At 31.9% G+C, this 23,444-nt stretch overlaps 1 protein-coding gene across 1 annotated transcript in view; it reads right to left on the bottom strand.

The window, feature by feature from the left end:
* Positions 1-23,444, bottom strand: part of LOC139514131 (uncharacterized) — a 50,723-nt gene that overhangs the window by 15,786 nt on the left and 11,493 nt on the right. Inside the window, exons 3-11 of the mRNA XM_071302889.1 lie at positions 21,212-21,290; positions 20,793-20,914; positions 20,016-20,073; positions 15,990-16,075; positions 15,473-15,517; positions 11,851-11,925; positions 11,288-11,377; positions 10,851-10,915; positions 314-349 (exon numbers count right to left, since the gene is read on the bottom strand). Coding sequence (XP_071158990.1) covers positions 314-349; positions 10,851-10,915; positions 11,288-11,377; positions 11,851-11,925; positions 15,473-15,517; positions 15,990-16,075; positions 20,016-20,073; positions 20,793-20,914; positions 21,212-21,290 — 656 coding nt within the window. The remainder of the gene's footprint in view (positions 1-313; positions 350-10,850; positions 10,916-11,287; positions 11,378-11,850; positions 11,926-15,472; positions 15,518-15,989; positions 16,076-20,015; positions 20,074-20,792; positions 20,915-21,211; positions 21,291-23,444) is intronic.

Below are 23,444 nucleotides of genomic sequence, written 5' to 3'. Positions count from 1 at the left end.
ACTTATACTAAAGTTATTGTACGAAAACCAAGAATAATGCTTATTTGGGCCCTTTTGTGGCCCCTAATTCCTAAACTGTTAGAACCAAAACTCCCAAAATCGATCCCAACCTTCCTTTTGTGGTCATAAACCTTGTGTCAAAATTTCATAGATTTCTATTCACTTTTACTAAAGTTAGAGTGCGAAAAACTAAAAGTATTCGGACGACAACGACAACGCCAACGTGATAGCAATATACAACGAAAAATTAAAATTTTTGCGGTCGTATAAAAATCATAGAAGTATCAGACATATCTACTAGTTTAATACGTACCCATTATTTTTCTGACTTGAAGCAGCATTCTTTAAACTAAAAAAAAATAATTTGTGTACTATTTTTAACCTTTATTTCCATCTGAGGATACAACGCTATTTCAAGAATTTTCTAGCTAGTGCCAAAAAAAAATATTCCATGTATTTGAACTAGAGCTAATTTCCTAATGCATGCAGAGCAAGAGTTTGGTTGGGTTGCTTGCTTTGTTTGTACATTGTACATTTGTAATTATGATAACATCCAATCAAACTTAAATATATTATATACATGTTTAACTTTGCCTATATATATTGTTTGAATATGTCAATCTTAATTACAAAGTTTGGGTAAACATTTATACAAATAAAGCAAGTCAACCAAAGTTTTTTCTCTACAAGCATTAGAAAATTAGATCTAAATAACTCAAGTATTTAGCTATACTAGTAACAAATCAACAAAAAAAAATACAAATTTGAACTAAGGACAGAAACATTTTTTTGGAGAAAATAACTCAATTCTGAATAGTTGCAGAAGCTATTTATACATGCACATATTTCCAATTCAGTTTTATACGTAACTTCATCACATAGAATGAAACATAATCATAACTCCACAAATTACATAACAGTAAGTTTCTTTTTAGCTGAGACAATGAAAGACGATAACAATACCTATTTGCAAAGTCTTAATTTTACATAAATTAAAACGACAATAAAGACAACAACACTCATCAATTACCACATGGTAAGAGTTTATTCTGGTCGACACGTTTCGCCAAACAAGGGTGGCATTTTACCTAAATTGTAAGTTACAGGATTCAAGCTTTTTCAAGCTTTGACCAATTTAAAACAAAATGGCAATTCCGACTTTTCTTTGTGAAGTTTTTCTGATTTGAGTACACTTACTGTTTTACACAAAAAAATTTGTTTGTAAATAATATTTTATATCTAATGACCATTATTAAATTTGTGAAGGCGCACCCCCTACCTCCAAGATATATAAATCAGACCAAAAGTTGATATTTTTCTACAATATATATAGTGTGGTTAACCTACAAACAGGATTTCATAAACATTGGCAAATGTTGCTTTTGGACTGATTTACATGCTTAACATGGACTGGCTCTTAAGTGTATGTATAATTACTTCCCCTGTTTTTTAATCATTTAAAAATTATATTCCTATATGTTTTATTTATTTCAAAAAAAAAAATGTTAAAATTAAATTATTGAAAAAAAGAGATATTTTCAAGTAGTAAATTGATAAAATTGATATTCAAAGCTTATTCAAAAATCCTATATTGCAAAAGATGTTAACTTTGCAGTTTTAGTTTGATTATCGAGTATTTTTTATTTATTGCAGTCTTATCCATCACAACCTAATCAATAGTAAAGATGGTTTTAAATAATATTCTAATATGACATGCTTCTTTCGCTTTGTAAACAACACCGTGATAAAATTCTCCATATATCTGTACTTAACGCAGACTCAGAGATATACATAATAATGGCGGTTACTATATACCTCCCACATAAATCCACATGTATTGGAACCTATTTGCAAACCCATTTGCCGATTTTATTGTTTTAAAAATTGCAGTTCAAAAAAGACAAAATAACTTTTATTCTTCTTCGGATGCATAATAAAAAGAAGTAATGCATAAGAGCTTGGAGAAATCAACAAAATAAAAATAAAATAAAAAACCGTGAAAGTCTTTTAATATTTTTGACGCATTTAAGTCTTTTCAAAACATGACGTCATACAAATGAAAACACTACAGTTGAACTTTTTCTGATACGTGGACCATCCTAATTTGTATAATATTGTATTTAAATTGAATTGTAAGGTAGGTTTTGTTTCTTTGTTTTGTTTTGTATTCTATTGCAATAATTACGAAATGTCAGATTTGACGGTAGCTTACGAGAAAAACATGTGAATTAAATATGGCAAATGTTGGGTTTAAGAATTTAAAGAATTGAACAGATTTTTTTCTAGCGGTTATTCACAAAACAGTTCATGCAAGCTACAGATTTTATGAATGTTCGAGTTTTTTTTGAACCGGGGGTAAAATAAAAACAGCCACACACACAGCATGCCTACCATCGCTTCAGTTTTTTAATGATCGTATTTGTCCTATTAGAATCAAAATAATTCATGGAAGCCATAGATTGTTGGAAATTTACATATTGACCTTCACATTTTCTAAGAAGATTTTGAATGGTGGAATCCGCCATTGTTTTTACGTACAGAAGTGTTTCCGTGGAGTTCAATTTCATAAAATTTGCATAAAGCGCGGGAAACCTTATCACATCAATGAAAAGAACATTTCAGGAAATATGCGTAAGTGACGAATGTCATATGTTAACAAATGATCCTCATAGAAACGAAGATGGCAGAATTACAATGGAAAACATTCTGGAAAATGTGAAGGTCAGGATTATTACAGTGTGATCACTTAAAAGGTAGGTCAGTAGTGGTTTTTCTTTTTGCGATTTATGAATGGAATGTGAACCAGATGCTCCGCAGGGCGTAGCTTTATACGACCGCAGAGGTTGAACCCTGAACGGTTGGGGCAAGTATGGACACAACATTCAAGCTGGATTCAGCTCTAAATTTGGATTGTGATTAAATAGTTGACACAGCATAGGTTTCTGACACAGAATGAATGTGTTCTAATGAACTTAAAATTTTTGTTTTCTCTTAGAGCAATTCACTATGCTGTTGAATATTAATCCTCTCAAAAAAATGTTTGAAGAAATTTTCTTTTTTATTTATGAAATTTCAAATGAGAAAAATTGAACCCAATTGTTTTAATCACATCCCCCTTTCCCTTATTCCAAAACTAATCTCAATTAAAATTTCCAATGGAGTTTGCAACAATAACTACTCATTTAAATACATCATAAAATATTAAGATGTAAAAAAACTGCTTGTTATCACTGAATGGTAAAGATTATTTTAATTTATCAGTTGGTAGTAAAAAGTGAATATACATTGTATATTGTATATAACAAAGATTTAAGTTGATTCTGGACAAAGAAAGATAACTCCAATTAAAAAAAATCTTGCTATTGCACAATATTTTGCAATAAGATATTTCTTGCTTACTATTCTGGACAAAGAAAGATAACTCTTATTAAAAAAAAATTTGCTATTTCACAATATTGTGCAATTAGATATTTTTTGCCATTGCGCAATACTGTGCAATTGAAAAGACTTGCTATTGCACAATACTTAATATAATAATTTTAGATCCTGATTTGGACCAACTTGAAAACTGGGCCCATAATAAAAAATCTAAGTACATTTTTTGATTCAGCATATCAAAGAACCCCAAGATTTCAATTTTTGTTAAAATCAGACTAATTTTAATTTTGGACCCTTTGGGCTTTAGTGTAGACCAATTTGAAAACAGGACCAAAAATGAAGAATCTACATACACAGTTAGATTTGGTATATCAAAGAACCCCATTTATTCAATTTTTGATGAAATCAAACAAAGTTTAATTTTGGACCCCGATTTGGACCAACTTGAAAACTGGGCCAATAATCAAGAATCTAAGTACATTTTTAGATTCAGCATATCAAAGAACCTAACTGATTCATTTTTTGTCAAAATCAAACTAAGTTTAATTTTGGACCCTTTGGACCTTAATGTAGACCAATTTGAAAACGGGACCAAAAGTTAAGAATCTACATACACAGTCATGACAGTTAGATTTGGCATATCAAAGAACCCCAATTATTCAATTTTGATGAAATCAAACAAAGTTTAATTTTGGACCTTTTGGGCCCCTTATTCTGTTGGGACCAAAACTCCCAAAATCAATACCAACCTTCCTTTTATGGTCATAAACCTTGTGTTTAAATTTCATAGATTTCTATTTACTTATACTAACGTTATGGTGCGAAAACCAAGAATAATGCTTATTTGGGCCCTTTTTTGGCCCCCAATTCCTAAACTGTTGAAACCAAAACTCCCAAAATCAATCCCAACCGTTCTTTTGTGGTCATAAACCTTGTGTCAAAATTTCATAGATTTCTATTAACTTAAACTAAAGTTATAGTGCGAAAACCAAGAAAATGCTTATTTGGGCCCTTTTTGGCCCCTAATTCCTAAAATGTTGGGAACTGTTGAAACCAAAACTCCCAAAATCAATCCCAACATTTCTTTTGTGGTCATAAACCTTGTGTCAAAATTTCATAGATTTCTATTAACTTAAACTAAAGTTATAGCGCGAAAACCAAGAAAATGCTTATTTTGGCCCTTTTTGGCCCCTAATTCCTAAAATGTTGGGACCAAAACTCCCAAAATCAATACCAACCTTCCTTTTGTGGTCATAAACCTTGTGTTAAAATTTCATAGATTTCCATTCACTTTTACTAAAGTTAGAGTGCGAAAACTAAAAGTATTTGGACGACGACGACGCCAACGTGATAGCATTATACGACGAAAAATTTTTCAAATTTTGCGGTCGTATAAAAACTATATCTCGAATGAACGCGATTGATAGTTTAGATTATTTTTACCTATAACCGCTACGAATTTCAGCTGACAGTGACTATAATACATGTAAAATAAGCAAAAGTTCCGAAGTCAATAGACCATTACTGAGGGGGCAGGGCCATATAATCTCCATGGAAAGGAGATGTGCCAATGCTTATACAACCCATCATACATTTTAAAATCAATAACCAACATTTTTGTCACAAAAATCTGGTTAAAAATGTACTTGTAAACTTGGACTTAATTGTGGGTAGAGTTACTTCCCCTGTTTTTTATTCATTTTAAAATAATACTCCTATTTATTTTTGAATTTCAAAAAGTAATTTAAAATTCAATTATTGAAAACAAGAGATATTTTCAAGTATCAAATTGACAAAATTGATATTAAAAGCTTTTTCAAAAATCCTATATTGCAAAAGATGTTAAATATCTTCAGTCTTCCAAAATTTATCATTAACAAATGATAAAGAATAAAATTTCTAATGTATCCATAATTATCGATTATTTTATATTTATTTATTACTTAAGCCATCACAACCTAATCAGTGGTAAAAGATGGTATTAGATTAAAACAAAAAATGAAAGCAGTCAAAAGGCTATCTAGGTTATTCGAATGTAATACTTGCAGCAGTGACAGATCCAGAAATTTTCATCAGTACAGGCCCGCTGACTGACTAAGACAGGGCCTGCTCAGTTCAAGCTACAGTGATTCCCTATCTTATCAACCAATTTTTTTCTCCAGAAAGTAGGAGCGGAAGGTTTTTCATTACTATGACAGCCATCTTGCATGCAAAACCCCCATGGGCATTTTGAAAAGTTGGCAGGTATGATTAAGTCTGTCAAAATGATTTAACTTTCTCAACAATACTGTGTAATAAGATAAAGGTAAAACAGACATATTATAAACTAGAGGCTCTAAAGAGCCTGTGTCGCTCACCTTGGTCTATGTGAATATTAAACAATGGACACAGATGGATTCATGACAAAATTGTGTTTTGGTGATGGTGATGTGTTTGTAGATGTTACTTTACTAAACATTCTTGCTGCTTACAATTATCTCTATCTATAACAGTACTTTCTGTGGAAAATGTTATTGAAAATCTTAATTTTAAGAAAATTGTTAAAAATTGACTATGAAGGGCAATAACTCCTTAGGGGGTCAATTGACTATTTTGGTCATACTGACTTATTTTTAGTTCTTACTTTGCTGTACATTATTGCTGTTTACAGTTTATCTCTATCTATAATAATATTCAAGATAATAACAAAAAAACAGCAAAATTTCCTCAAAATTACCAATTCAGGGGCAGCAACCTAACAACCGATTATCCGATTCATCTGAAAATTCCAGGGCAGATAGATCTTGACCTGATCAACAATTTTACTTCCTGTCAGATTTGCTCTTAATGCTTTGGTTTTTGAGTTATAAGCCAAAAACTGCATTTTACCCCCATGTTCTATTTTTAGCCATGGCGGCCATCTTGGTTTGTTGGCCGAGTTACCGGACACATTTTTTTAACTAGATACCCCAATGATGATTATGGCCAAGTTTGGTTAAATTTGGCCCAGTAGTTTCAGAGGAGAAGATTTTTCTAAAAGATTACTAAGATTTACGAAAAATGGTTAAAAATTGACTATAAAGGGCAATAACTCCTAAAGTGGTCAACTGACCATTTTGGTCATGTTGACTTATTTGTAGATCTTACTTTGCTGAACATTATTGCTGTTTACAGTTATCTCTATCTATAATAATATTCAAGATAATAACCAAAAAGAGCAAAATTTCCTTAAAATTACCATTTCAGGGCAGTAACCCAACATCGGAATGTCGGATTCATCTGAAAATTTCAGGGCAGATAGATCTTGACCTGTTGAACAATAGTACCCCCATGTCAGATTTGCTCTAAATGCTTTGGTTTTTGAGTTATAAGCCAAAAACTGCATTTTACCCCTATGTTCTATTTTTAGCCATGGCGGCCATCTTGGTTGGTTGGGCAGCGCACCGGACACATTTTTTAAACTAGATACCCCAATGATGATTATGGCCAAGTTTAGTTAAATTTGGCCCAGTAGTTTCAGAGGAGAAGATTTTTCTACAAGATTACTAAGATTTACGAAAAATGGTTAAAAATTGACTATACAGGGCAATAACTCCTAAAGTGGTCAACTGACAATTTTGGTCATGTTGACTTATTTGTAGATCTTACTTTGCTGAACATTATTGCTGTTTACAGTTTATCTCTATCTATAATAAAATTCAAGATAATAACCAAAAACAGCAAAATTTCCTTAAAATTACCATTTCAGGGGCAGCAACCCAACAACGAAATGTCCGATTCATCTGAAAATTTCAGGGCAGATAGATCTTGACCTGTTGAACAATAGTACCCCCATGTCAGATTTGCTCTAAATGCTTTGGTTTTTGAGTTATAAGCCAAAAACTGCATTTTACCCCTATGTTCTATTTTTAGCCATGGCGGCCATCTTGGTTGGTTGGCCGGGTCACCGGACACATTTTTAAAACTAGATACCCCAATGATGATTGTGGCCAAGTTTGGTTAAATTTGGCCCAGTAGTTTCAGAGGAGAAGATTTTTGTATAAGTTAACGCAGGACGACGACGGACGACGACGGACGCCAAGTGATGAGAAAAGCTCACTTGGCCCTTTGGGCCAGGTGAGCTAAAAATAAAGTATAATTAGTTGGTAAACAATACTTGATAGAGGAAAAGAAACTTTTATGAATGGAACATCTAATTTTGACATTAATTCTTCAATTAGCTTTCTTTAACAGGTCGGGACCACTACCTTATATGGAAATGAATAAATTACCATACTTATGTTCTCGCACATGTAATTGTTTATTTACATGTGACGCAATTTATTTTTACCTAGGTTTTTGACCAATCCGCTAAATGAGTAACAATGCATGATGGACTACTACGTGTTTACAGTCAACCGAGAACATGTGTTATTTACTGAACTACAATACATTTTTTTGTGCAATGCAGGATTCACAATTTCGCTTAGTTTTTCATTTTGTGTATCCACATTTATAGTTCGTGATACAAAGTATTCCTTCCATGCTCAGATTAACGAAGAGTTGTTTCTATGCAAAGAAAAAAGGATTTGAATTCGCCGATATATAGCCATTAATATGTTTGATGATGGCACAGAGATTTCATGTATTCGTCCACCAGACAGCAACGAAACAACAGCGAAAAACACAATTACCCATGAGACAAACTTACTAGTGTAAAGTAAGCCGTCGATAACAGCCGGTGCTAATATTCATGAGTACATCAATTTTCGTATAGATAATTAAAGGCAAATGTGTGATCTTTGAATTTTGTGTTCGTAAAAAGGCGAAGAAATATTTACATACATGGCAGTGTTAACAAAATCTATCAGCATTTATTTTTGTCACATTTCAGTATATGAGCAACTGTTCCCTTTGTTTTGAAGGTAGTGAATTCAGCAACTGTAGTTTCATTTTGTTTTCATTTTTTAATGGGCTTGGACATTTGCCAAACTGAATAAAATCATTACAGTTGATTTCCTAATGCTTGCCAAGTAAAACTTTGGTTGGCTTGCTTGCTTTGTGTGTATAGTTGTTTATACAAGTTTTGAAAATAAGATTGACATCTTTAAACAATATATATAGGCATAGTTTAACTTGCATATTTTATATTTGAATTTAATTGGTTGTTATCCTAATATGATTGTACAATATACAAACAAAGCAAGCAAGCTTACCAAAGTTTTGCTTTTCGGCATTGAACCTATGACTGCTTACTTTACTAGGTTATATCTTTTTTTTTTGAAAGATGTCTCATTTGGCACTCATACCTCATCTTCTTATTTCTATATACAAAGCACATTTTAGAATAAAAAAATAATAGGTTATATGGCACCCACTGTGATCCAGAGGCTTTAAATATTGGAGATATTTCACATACGTCAACATGACAGCAGCCGAACGATAAAAAACCTCTGAGGTATATTTTGTGATAAAATTAGCAACAAACGGACTTTATCGATGGATGAAGCTATACAAAATGTATTGAGCTATATACCGTACCCGCTCAGTTGCGGATCCAAAAGGGGGTTCCGGGGGTTGGACCCCCATTTTTTTTAACGATCAATGCATCTGAATGGGGACATGTAGTTGGAACCCCCTTATTGTCCTGGGTTAGGACCCCCTTTTTAAAATGGCTGGATCCGCCCTGCCACTTTCATAACACATTTTTAGCATACTGAATATTATGATGTTCTTACTTTCAGTTCAGGTCCTGATAAAAATTTTACACATCCAGTAATGAAAGAAGTGTTTCTGATCAACGAAAGTTTTCATGTTTTTCTAGGCAGAAATGATTTTGGAAGGACATTATACATGTACAGGTTTAAAAGAGCTCAAAAAAAATTCATAGTGAACAGTGGCCATTTCATCTGAAATTTCACTGTTCAAGGTTGTAAAATTATTGCACAGGTACAATGCTTAACAATGGAAAAAAAACCTGTTCAACAACTTTAACAAGGCGAAAAAGAGTGTCGAATAGTGAAGCCCGTAAACAATACTTTTTTAATCTGAGCATGCAAATTGAAAATTATGTGATATATTTTACAATAATCACATTCGCAAAACCAAAACATATATTTTGAGAATCCCAGACACTCTATTGTTGACAGTTCTTCCACTAATTCCACGTGTTTTCCGGTTGTAGTAAACTTGTAGTAGCCCACAATGCATTGTAGCTCATTGAGGCGATTGGTCAGTTTTTCAAGGTCGTATTGGCCTTGTGTTTGGGAAATTACTATGCAAATATGTTCCGACGTAAAGAAATCTAGAGTTCTCGACCTGTTTAATAAATGTAAGTGTATTCAAATTTGACACTTGTTCCTCTTGTGGTTATTCTGTTGCATAAATAGTCCATGGAACTGTATCATCATAGATTGTTTCAATTTGTGAATCCTGAACTTTTATTTTTAAACTATGATACCTACTGTACTTGTTAACTTAAAGAAAGACTCATGGTTGTTACATAACAAGGAATTTACTTCTATCCACCCTCTTTGATTGTTTTTGTTTTCATCTGACACAAGCATGATGGTGAAAAGTTTATGCTTTTAGTTGTACATATCAATATATGAATGTATTGTGTTGTTGTTTGAATGATTTTTTTGTTATGTTGATAAAGCTCAAATGTCCTTTTTTTCAAAGAACAAATGTTCTAAAAATCAAGCACATATAAAATGTTTTAAAAATTCAAACCCAAATGTGTAATAAAAGAATACGCGAATTTCCTATCAAAAAGCGCCAATGTTTCGTGCCAGACCAGACTCAATAATTAGAATAACAATTTTTTCTTTTGTCAATTGATGAACATGCAACTAGTTGAAACGTGTACTTTTCTTAATAGGAACAAAAAACATAAATCTTTTTTCACCTCTTTTTACTTCAACACTTTTCCTTAAAAATGGCAAAATAACTTAAAACGTGGTTAGATATGTAGATTTCCAAGATATAAAGACTTCAGGAATGTAAATTTTCCAAAAAAATATAAAAGTATAATGCATTCAGCCTGGAAATATATGCATGTGTAAGCATTTTTTTTTGGTGTAATGATTGTTACCTTCAGTTATATGGATTGTCGTTTTTGCGTATGTAGTACGACAATCTGCTAACTTATTGTTTATTTTGTGGTGGTGCTGACATAAACTTATAAGGTAACAAGATAACTATGTTTACTTGGTTAATCTGTCTGTTCGCAATAGTTTTGTGTAATTGTACCAAGGAAGTGAGGAAGTTACCAATTAAATGTTCCTCGCAATCGATAGTGCATGATGCCAGGTTGAACTGTAATTTAGCCATTTAGGTTCTATTCTCGATCTTAATTTGTAAAAGGAATCAAATTCATGAAGGAAGGACTTAAGACTGATTTAACTATTAAGCACCTTGTCAGTATGGTATTAAAAGATAATCAGATCCAGCGGCAATGGTTATCGCTCTATTTACCAACAAAAGAGAAATGGAATATAGCATGCAACACTTACTTTTGATTTGTAGTTTCATTCTTCTTTAGTTTGTTTTTTAATTCTTCAGAAATTTCCTTCATTTCCTAAAAAATGTATATACTGTGTGGCTCAGATTGGACAGGCACATTTATATATTTCATTTGTTCCATTTTCATGCAGAGTTTTCAAGCTTTAGTTGTAACGGTACCTCGGAATAATCTTCATGGTTAAATGAAATTTGTATTTCCCAGAAAGACCTCCATTTTCCTCAAATAAGAATAAAACATTTTTTTTCTTCAATTATGCTGATAGCTTACAATGGCTTAATGCATCCAATTTGTTTACAAGTTGAACTCATTCAAACTTTAAATTGAATCTGACAGAAATAAAGAAGATAACAAAACAACATTCTGACAAATCAAAAACATTTGGGTTTTGTTGATATGGATGCATTACATACTGACTTTATACAATACCTTTTCCCTCCTGTGCTGTTCTGCTAGTTGCTGTTTTTTACTGATCGTCTTTGGCTTTTCTGACTTCATTTTAAGCCTTTTTCTGGCTCTCTATAAAAGCAAAATTTTAAATTGAACATATATTTTTATTTTTATTGGATATATGCAAAACTATCAATGCTTAAAAAGGTTTGGATATATGCAAAATTATCAATGCTTAAAAAGGTAAGAAATTACCTTTAATATGTAATGAGATCCTATCAAACACTAGCAAAAGGAACCCCAGGTTGGCTTGACCTACTTCTTTATTTGTATAACAACAGTTGTTGACTTCAAGTTTAAATTCAAAGACAACTTTAGTGAATATAATCTATCACACTATGATCTTTCCCTAACTCACTTATAAGGGCTAAGGCAAGATTTGATTTTTTTAAGGTCCAAATTCTCTACATATATAAATTCCCTATCAAAAGTAGGTAGTTCTCCCCAGTCACTCCAGTTTTTCTCCACTGAGTGCCTATTTAATAGCACAATAAAGCTGAAAGTGGCATTTAACATGAAGCCATCAACTACTATTAACTTACCCTTGTTCTTTGGTTTGGTTTTTTCTTTGGATCTCTATCCTTTAACCAGTCGTCATAGGAATGGAATTTTCTCAGCTGTTTAAAGATAATGTGGATGACAAATTAACAACCAATCAATAATGAGAGGTATTACTGTGGATTCATAGACCTTTTTGTGGATACCTATTTTTCTGGATTTTGGAATAAGTTGTAATGTTTTGATTTCACCCAAGTCTGCATATGAACATATAGAGAATTTATATTGGAAGAACATTAAGATTAATTTTGTGCTTTCCTATACCCATGAATCCAGGAAAATTGGTATCCCACAGATAATGATGAATCCACCGTAACTCAAATCCCCACTTTCTGACGTCTTTTTATAAATTATAAATACAAATTATAATAACATGAAAACAACCCTAAAAAAATAATTCTGACTATTATAAACTTAAATGGCTGACAAATTATATCTTTTTAACTGACTTTGTCAAGTTTTAACTTGATTACGTTATTTTTGTGATATAAAAATAATTTCAATTTCAATTTATATTTCTAAACACAGTAATTTTTTGTGTGTGACAAGATAAATGATCTGATATATATGGTAATGAAACATAGATATATATGTTTCCAAATATTTGATTGCAAATGTTTAAATATGATGATAGGACACAAACAAGTTACTAGAGAGAACTGGGTTTTCCAGTAACTTTCACTAGGGGCTATATATATATATATGATGACGAGGTGGTTTGCAACATGTGATATTTTTGTCTTTGAAAGTTTTTAAGTAAGCTATGAGTGATATGGAAGTACAACATAAATATTTCACCCATGCACAAAGTATTTAGAAAATAAAAGTCCACAAAGTTTAAAGGCAAGAACTGCAAAGCTTAAATAAGAGGGGAGGGAAACTATTGGTTCTAACTGATCAATATTCAAACTTGTCACTCTAACATTGAATAATGTGAGAAGGCAGCTACTCTTAAACTTTTTTATGAAAGAATTTTCCTTCATCCGGATGAGACATATATAATAGATATTTTCCCACTGGATTTGATATAAACCTCTAAAACAAAGCTGTCAATTTTGACCAACCTTGACAGTAATTATATATTTAATTTCTCTCTTTTGAAAAATTACCATTTTTACTCTGATATGAAAAGGAGGGGGGGAAACACTTTTAAATGGCAACAGTCGATTATTTATTCTAGTTTGGAAATTCAGACACACTCATTGGCAATCATACTACATCTTCTTATTTTTAAATTTGGGCAGAAATACATAAACCAGGTGAGCTATAAAGGTCCCTAAAAGTCTCATGGAATTTCAAACAGTAGAAAAAGCACACACAAACTACACACAGGTTACCAAAAATAATTGATGGTAATGAATCTCAAATAATATAAACTAGCACAGATTTCTATAAATATTTATACTACATTCTATATTCTACATATATCCTCACTATATACAACACTCTTCCCTACCTTATATACAGTTGATCTTCCTGGCAAGCAATAATATATATATTACCTATTTATCTTATAGCTGACAAAACAATAACAATATAACAGGTGCTGTTTGCAAAGAAGAAAATTTTTAACCATTTAGAACACCTGACATGTCCCCTTGTTTAACCGGTTTCTTTCCCCAAAGAAATGCTATTGTTACATCTGTAATTACCTGACTCGTCTCCCAATTTTTTTTTAATGGTTTGTTTCCTGTGGAAATGCTACCCCTTCTGGGATAAAAAGTAAAACACAAAAATACCTAACTTGAGGAAATTTCAAAATGGAAAGTCCCTAATCAAATGGTAAAATCAAAAGCTCATCAAACGAATAGATAACTGACACAAATACTGCTTAATAAGCAATATCTAATATTTAATGACACCATATCATCTTAATATTCATAATAACTCTTTTAAGAACATCAAATCAATGCATCTATCAGCTGGTGCATATTAAAAAAAAATGTCATACATGTATGGATTGTCATCATCTTTTTGTCTCTTTAATATAAAAGAACAAAATAAAATACATAAAGGTCATTACATACAGGAAGTAAACAATTTTCATAATGACTTTCAGGAATGAAGGTTACAAATGTGTCTTTATAGGAAGCACAATTAAAAAATGTTTATCTATTCATTTCTAAACTTCTGTCAATCTTCAAAATACATATATCCTTTCCAAGGTGGTATTTTCAAAGCACACCGACTTCCTCTACCTATGGTAGCAATACACAGCTAGAAGTTTAGTTTAGCATTATGGCCATGGTGAATTTTTAAAATATGAAAGTTATTGAAAAAAAAAAATGATTTTTAGATAATTGAAGAATAAAATAGCCTTCTTAGTGGGTTTATATAATCATTTAGATTGTTTTAGCATGTTTTATATGCCATTTATCTGTTTGACAGTCCGTATTTTCCTATCCGTACTGAAAATAGGTCCATAAATTATTGTAGTGTTTATCAACAAAGATTTTGCGCTTGATCTTTTCATTTCAATTTTATGGAAAAACGAGCAGAAATGCATATGATTGAAATTTTCCTTTGGACCAAATATAGAGTCTTTTGTGACATGTTCACCCCCGTTTTTTGCAATATTTTGTATCAAAGAAATGCAGATTGTTGCCATGGTTACACCCAAAAGGGATTATATTTCACCATTATGACCATTAGAAATCAAATCTATGGAAGATTCCCTTTCTATAAATATATACATGCATAACACAAATATTAAGCCTAATTTGTTAGAAAGAAGGGGAAAGAGGGTGTTTAAAAATTATGAGTGTCAATTTTAAGTTTTTTTTCCTAACTGTGTATTGCTACCTATAATAGCTGGTCGCCACGAAATAGCCTAAATGCAGTGCTTAAAAGTGGCGTTAAAAAATCATAAATCAAATCAAAATACATAATACAACTCCTTTTTACAATTCTAAAATTTAGTAAAATTGACACTTTTTAATTCCATAACATATAAAAGTTGGATGACACAGAAAAAGAAATATACTTTGGCCTTGTAAAAGGTTAAATCCAAATTAACTAAAAAAATTATCATCCAATTTATATTATCAAAGAGTGACTTTTGGAGGAACATGTTTCTTTTTCTGGGAAAACACATTACAGTTTATTGTGTCAGGTGAAATAAAACATAGCAAACAAAACATTTCTCCTAAAACTTCCTATAAAACATAATTTTCATGGAAGTTTCTTGACTCCAACATTATAACGTGTGTCAAAATTCAGACAAGTGACTTGTAATCATTGTAACTCTTTTTATATTAACAAGAATGTGTCCATAGTACACGGATGCCCCACTCGCACTATCATTTTCTATGTTCAGTGGACCGTGAAACTGGGGTCAAAATTATAATTTGGAATTATAATTAGAAAGATCATATCATAGGGAACATGTGTACTAGGTTTCAAGTTGATTGGACTTCAACTTCTTCAAAAACTACCTTGACCAAAAACTTTAACCTGAAGCGAACGGACGCACAGACGGACGCACGGACGAACGGAGGCACAGACTAGAAAACATAATGCCCCTCTACTATCGTAGGTGGGGCATAAAAAGCTAAGCCAATAGAATTTAGTCCATAAATTGAATTAATACATATACATTGTACTTACATCTTCTTCTGTGATGAAATCTTCTTCATCATCATCTCTGTATTTCTAAAATTAAATATGGAAGATAAAATATGTATAGATTGAATATGATACATGAATATCTAGGGACCATCTCATAATGTTTAAGGAACTCAAATGCTATCAACATAGCAAATGACAGGTCTGACCCATTGTTGGTCTTTGGCTGTTTTCTGCTCTTTGGCTAGGTTGTTGTCTCTTTGACACATTCCCCATTTCCACTCTGAATTTTATTATTCATTAATGAATTTTTATCAGGTTTTTGTTCCTTGACCTTTATTTCTGTGTTGAGGACTGTTGTTTGTCTTTTTTTCTATGAAAAGAGAGATAGTTTGCAATGGTGTTTCCTGTCTTTACTTTACTAATGTATTTTAAATATTTTCTATTAATACAGGTCCATGTTTTAGAGAGAAAATCATTACGCTTCATCGAAATTTATCATACTAAACCGAACATCTTTAAATCATTACATATTTAGAGATAGTAATATATATTTTACTTTGTAAATAAAATCAAAGAAGCTGTCCTCCTCTTCCTCCTCCCGAGTAAACCTCTGAGATTTGGGTTTTTTCCTCGACTGAAATCCTAAAAAATTAATAAATCATAATTCCAAGTATTTTCTAAAAATGAATATGTGGATTGTATTTAAACTGGAATTATATATTTTTTTGAAAAAATCGAAAGGTTACCATTTTTCTGTTTGCTTATCATTATGATTATATCATCAAATAATTACATTAGATGTATGTTTCATTATAATACTTTATTCTGATTGGATAACTGCACATCACGTGTTATTCCGTAAGCAATTGCATTGCTCAATACAACTTTTCCTTCATGATAACACGTGGTCCAACAATAAAGTGCACAGGTGAATTAAATAAAAAAAATATATAAAATTCGTGTTTTCATGATCATAGCTAAAAAATGTAATTATAAGTATTGAATACTTCTTTTTGTAATTTTATAGGGTTGTAAAAGCGTTGACCGTGCGCACATTTTTAGAATGAAGCGCTTCCGCGCTTCATACAAAATGTACTTCGGTCAACGCTTTTACACCCCAATAAATTTACAAAAAGAAGCATTCAATTCTTAAATATAATAAAAAAAACAAAAATATGGGGTATCCATTCATGACACAAAGTAAGTACATGCACAGCATAAAAACACATAAAAGCAAATTTTAAGGAACATCTTTTTTATTGCTGATCTTCGTCTCAAATTCAGATTGTGACCTTAAAAATATTATATCTACTCACTTGACAAAATAATATTATCTATACATAATCATTGTAATATATGAAAACATTAAAAATTTAAACTTACATTAGTGTCTTAAACAAAAGACAGATTTGAGTATCATTAGACATTTATAATGGTAACATATTGGACTGTATTATTATAAGCAGTCATCAGCTGTTTATCTGTTATTGATGTTTGAATTTCAATAAACAATATAATGTACGTATATAAAAATACAGTAATTCAAATTGGAGCAAACAATCTCTATCGTCATAGGATAAGGAAAATGTCTGAAATATTTGCCACTGAACATTAAGCAAACAACTATGTGAATAAATCTAATTTTGTATAGAAAATGAGACATAAATATATTCTTATTTTATGAATCCTTGCAAAATGGTTATGCTATACACATTTATTTGTTCAGAAAACATTATAAATGTTAGTCTCTATCTTCAGAGTTTAAAAAAGATCTGATCACTCAGAATATGCCTGAAACATTTGCCACTGAACACTAAGAAACACATGAATCAATCTATCTGTAAGAGGTCAGATTAAAAAAAAATATACTTTATAGTATTACCTGATGTCTTTTATCATTGGCTATATTTGTATTCCAAACTTAAATACAGAGATTCTAACAAGGTTTTTGAGATATTCGAGTCTCCGATTTATCAGTATGGTCCGAGACCACAATTATATTGTAGTGCATTTCTTTTAGAACATAAATGAAAATAAAAAAAAATCCCACCTGCGCTTTCTCAAAGAAACTTCTAGTGTGTTGTACTACTTTTGGGACAAATTATATCAAAATTATAGAAAACTTCATCGGCTCTAACTCAAAATATGGACAATTTTATGTTTAGGGCGTCTTGAAATCTTTTGACAGCTTCCTAAGTGCTAGTTTTTAACCTTTTTTAGCTGGACCAAATCACTACTTTCCTTTAAAATTCTGGACCCAAATTTTTTTACAGCGTAATTTCACCCCCCTTCTTTTTATTTTTCTTTTCATTAGGCCACACCAATTTAATTTCTTGTTCTACGGATTTTTGGACTCCAAAATTTGGGGCGAGCGAGCGATTTGAAAATTTTAATAAAAAAATATTTAATTTGCAAATTTTTGAGGCAAAGCTTGAAAAGTAAAGGCGAGCGATTATAATTTTTTTTGTAAACATAAAATAGTAGGTTTTGACAATATTAAAGCTTGATTTCTCACTTGTACTTTGACATTTCTTTAATTTCTGAAGTATTTTTTACCTGTTCACCAAGAAATAATTAAATCTGGTCTATGTATGTGTGACTGACAATGAGACAATTCTCCATCCAAGTCATAATCAGTTTGGGGACAACCCCTTAATGATATAAATATCCCTTTTACATGTTTTATGAGGGATCAATATAAGTTATAATATATTTGTTTGTACAAAAGGGCTCATATTTTCTCAAAGAACTATATATCTATCTGGTATTAAATGGTCAAAACATGTCCAAGAATTTTGTAATATTCCTGGACTTGAACCATGTTAACACATTACTTTAACAGTTTAATATTATTCAAAATAAGTGGACCCCTCTTTTAGAAAAAAAGTTGTTTAAAATATGATGTAACTCTCCTCTTTTTGAGTACAAAATTCTAAGTTTTCAAAGATTTTGTATAGAAGAACTATACAAATCCTTGGTATTTCTATTTTCTTTTCTACATCAGTAAAATGACCCCTTGTCTGAGGGAGGGTTGTTCTCAACCTGATAATAACAAACACAGGTCAAATACGGCCTTTTACACAGGGCTTTGATACAGACCAAACAGCAGGCTATAAAGGACCCCAAAATTATTAGCGTACACAATTCGAACAGGAAAACCAACGATCTAATTTATATATCATGTATATCCAAACGGGAAAATACCAATGAACAACATCAACAAACGATAACTGCTGAACGACAGGCCCCTCAATCAATCAGGACATGTGCATAAACATGCAGCGGCTATGGATAGTTTTGTTTCGCCAGCATACAATATAATTGCAGTTGAAGGCAAATCCTTCAGAAGTTCTTTGTACTTTATTCTAACAACGAACATTTTTTGATAGGGAATATAAGTAAGGGGGAAAGTAACCAATTTTTTGTTCTTTACAGGTATTCCCGCTGATATAAATTTATATCAGAGCACTCCCGCTTTAGATAAATAGGTTTCATGCTGAAACAAATATTCTCACAGATATTTACAAAGTGTGGTGGGGTGCTTTTATGTTTAAAATAATTATATACAGGTTAGACTGTGATTTTAAAAACAAATGTTGATATCTTTTTATAATATTTACAAAAAGACGGTGCGGGAAATGGACATGATTACATATCTGGATGCGGGAAGCGGGAATATAAAAAAAATAAAAAAATTCTGTTTTGAAAAAAATAGGTGTGGGCCGGTCCGTCGAACAAGGAATCAAATTGGTGTGGCCTTACCATGTTATTTCTTAATATCATGTCACAGATGTCACAATAAATTCTATACTTCCTTTAATGCATTACTCTTTGATGTAAAAGATGAAAGAAGAAATGACTAACTAAGGAGCATGATGTTGGTCATGCTGTACTTTAACTCATTACATGATGTAAAAGATCTCAATATATATATAATTACTATAAACCAAGTAATTTTTGCAAAAGTTGAATTTATTGGACTTTTGCAAGTACCAAAATAAATTAACAGTAAAAAACTGAATTCCAAGAAAAATTCAAATAAAATTGGCAAAATCAAAATCTGAAACACTTCAAACACAGTGGCAGATCCAGGGGGGGTTCCGGGGGTTGGAACCCACCCTTTGTTTTGGCCGATCAATGCATTTGAATGGGGGCATATAGTTGGAACCCCCCCTTTACTCTTGGTTGGGAACCCCCCCCTTTTTAAGATGGCTGGATCCGCCACTGAAACAAATGGAAAACAACTGTATACATATTCCTGTATAGGCATTTCCTTATGCAGAAAATGGTGGATTAAATCTGGTACAAAAGTCACATAAATATGTAGGTAGAAAAAATTCAAAAGTTTAGAAAATAACAAAAATATATTTCGATGATGTCTACTAGAAAGGGCAAACAGCTTCACAGTTCAGCTAGCAAGCAAGCTAACCGAGCATATAACCTTTGCCTACACACTCAATGGAATTGGCTGTAATTTGTTAGAGTATCTGCAATGTTAAGTTGGTTTACAGCATTGTCAATTGAGAAATTAATACAGGGTAATCATCTTTATAACTTAAAACAAAAAAGATAAACTACTTACTTCTTTGAAAAACAAAGTCTCCAAATACATCGACAAACAGCTTTCTGAAGAACCAAGACTGAAAAAATTAGAGAAGAAATGATATGGTGTTTCAGTTGTTGACATCAAATAATAATAACATGCCCATTAAAAATGAAAACTAATTCAAAGGAAATGAATTTGGATTGGCAATACAATGATTTGCTTTATCTACCAGGACCCTTATCTTATCCATGTCAGTGTTCAGGAAATCTATTTAATAATGTTTTATCATCAACAATTTTGATTATTTTATAATGATTGAAGATTTCTATCTCAACCCTGTCAACACTCTCAATTTCTATTTTATTTGTTTTTTAACACCCCAACATCATTGTCAATTATGCTGAAACAAGAATGTGTGCTTAGTATACCGATGCCCCACCAGCACTATCAATTTTTATGTTCAGATTAGAGCATTTAAATTTAAAAGATCATATGATAGGGAACAAAAACTACCTTGACCAAAAACTTTCCTCCTTAAACTGAACAGACATACAGATGAATGAATTAATGCACAGACCAAAAAACATAGCCATTTAGCGGGACTTAAAAAGTTTATTTGCATACTGGTAAATCAAGGGACTTTATCAATATTTAAGAATACTATTCTGGAAGAACAGAAAGCTTGGACAAGCCACTTAACGCTAAATACAAAAGTTTAATAACTGTGAAACCATTTAAAGATTTCAACTTAAAAAAATATACAAGATTTATATATATAGTGAAGCTTATAAAAACTAATCCTGAATAACATACTGCATAGCTTTCTTCGTCATCTTCTTCAAGATCTTCATCAGTAAAATCTTCTTCTTCGTCGTCAGTTTCATAGCAGTACTGACATCCACAACTTTGACAGCACCCCCCTACTATCCTGTTCACTAGAAAACAAAATATAAATGGTATAAGTATTGATAGGGGTCTCATTGGGGGGTTGGATCCCTTATCCAGCTTATTGTTTTGTCAGAATCCGTATCCTGCTTCTAGTTGCCATAATAGAGCATGTAATTTCCTATGTCCGCGTAACTTCGTTTCCTGTTTTTGCGTTAAATTATTTTAATTTCACATGCCACGCTTAAAAAAAGCCACTCCCACATCAGGCTTACACCCTAATGAAACCCACTTAATAAGCACAAGATTACAAAAGTAGCTTTCAATTTGTATAAGTATGCACAGACCTGCATATTTTCTTGTTAGCTGAAAATAAGCTTGACTAAGTCTCTGGAATGTTTCAGTTGCACCAGGATCATCTGGATTCTAGAAAATAAAAAAAAGCTCAAACTGTCGTACAAGATGGTGTCCACAAGCACTGGTAGACCTATTTGGCAAATGACCGCGATTTTTGGCAAATCTCCGCGGAACGGATAATAAATAGAGGTTCATCGTAAATTTTCTGTTTTACAGAATATTTTGCGGTTCTCCGGAGATTTTCCGTGTCTCAGGGAATTATCCGCATGTCTCAGGGAATTATCCGTTTGTCCGATTAAACTGGTGTGTATTGAGTCAGTGATAGAACCAGTGATGCGTGAGCGACGGTTATTAATAGATCGTTGTATAATCCGTTATCTGTGAGCAACGATTATTAATAGATCGTTGTGATTATATACAATGTTTACAGTCAGATAAAAATAACCGTCTTATTACCCTTTTCAGTCGAGAAATAAAAAGCGGTGGTTTTGATATTAAAGTTACTTGCAATTTAAATATCGAATTTAGTTCAATAAAGAATAATCTATTTAAATGTGACCAATGAACAGGAAAAGTGCAGGTGGTAACTTTGCAATACTACAACTATGTTCACCTTACAAAATTCTTCTTTATTGTCATGTTAAGATAAATCAGTTCCTGTAAAAACAGTAAAAACAGAGTCTTAATTACTGCAGATGCCGTAATCCGACATAATGTCATACTGATTTGACACTTGTCTAGTGTGAGTAACACCTGCTGTGATATTTTTGCAATACAACATGGACAAGCGGAAGGTCGTAAATCAATCTGTTGATCCGAATTTAACTTTACCTGTACAGATATTTATTTATGGAGGATATCATAGATACATTTAATAAATTGTATTGTATTCAATGGAGATAATTTAAATACACAAAATAATTTATTAAGACATATTTGCAGGTATACATTGAACATGTTTTCTCCAACCAAGATGGTTTGATATTGAATGCTTTTTTTTTTTTTTTTTTTTTTTTTTTTTTTTATCAAACTTCGATCTGATCAGTCTCGTAGATTATAAACGAGTTATTCGTTTATAGTTACACATTGTTACTCTTCTAACGTCTTTTTCTTTGTGCTATTAAAAAAAAACTCACAATTTTCCACATCAGATCGACATTTATATATATATGAATACTGGAAATCTTTTTTCCGTCCGACACCATGCTCCCCACAAGAGCCCCAAGATATAATCATACCTGTCAATCACTAGCCGCAAGTTGAACATTTTGGTCAGCCTTCCTCGTGCTTTCAATTATGACATCGTTGCGAATTTTTTTTTTTAAATTGACATGTGAAAAGAATAAAGTGATGGGAAGTTTATTTTACGACCTATCAGAACTTCTTGTGATTCTAATAAGATTTTTCTTAGGCCGCATTTCTTTCTAACAAGAATTTTGTAAACGTTGTGTCGCGTGTGTTACTGTTTTCTAAACGATACACGAGTAGAAACATACATCGTTTGATAAATCTTTAATGACCCTGTTTGAATTTTCAATAATTCATGCACATGTTGTTGGTAATCAGACTTTTTTACAAACGTAAAAACAAATACTTCGTTTAATCAGGTTGAAGTTAGAAACAAATGCAGCGTTTGTACTAACAAACGACAAACTGCAGACGCATTTTTAGCGTTTGCATAGTTTGTCAAAGTTTATGTAAACTTTGCAAACGTATGTGTTTGAAAGAAATGATCAAAACATGTGCGAGCTTAGCCGTTTGCATCGTTTGTGTTAGAAAGAAATGCATCTTTAATGAGTCTGAATCCGTAACCGTCAAAATAGCATGCTTTACAAAAAGATCAGCCAATTCAAACGTTTCTTTTCACAAAGATGATTTTAAGTACGTCATACATTACATGTAAATTAAACATTTATTTAAGTAATTTTTTTCGTATCTATCTTTTTCGTATCTATCTTTTTCGTATCTATCAATTTGGTTACAGGGTTTATGCAAGTAAGTTGTACGTGTGGTGCGTTTTCAGATTCATTTCTCAACAACTTCCTGTGAACCGAAATATTTCGGTGGGGGTATCAACGGCGGCAAGCTTACAGTTTAACTTGCTTAAATTTTATTTAAGTCAGTTTATTGAAATAAAATTGAAAATGGAAATGGGGAATGTGTCAAAGAGATAGCAACCCGACCATAGAAAAACAGCAGCAGAAGGGTCACCAACAGGTCTTC

This window comes from Mytilus edulis, chromosome 3, assembly GCF_963676685.1.
Source record: "Mytilus edulis chromosome 3, xbMytEdul2.2, whole genome shotgun sequence".
Classification (NCBI taxonomy): domain Eukaryota; kingdom Metazoa; phylum Mollusca; class Bivalvia; order Mytilida; family Mytilidae; genus Mytilus; species Mytilus edulis.
This window is presented reverse-complemented; position numbering and strand designations above follow the sequence as displayed.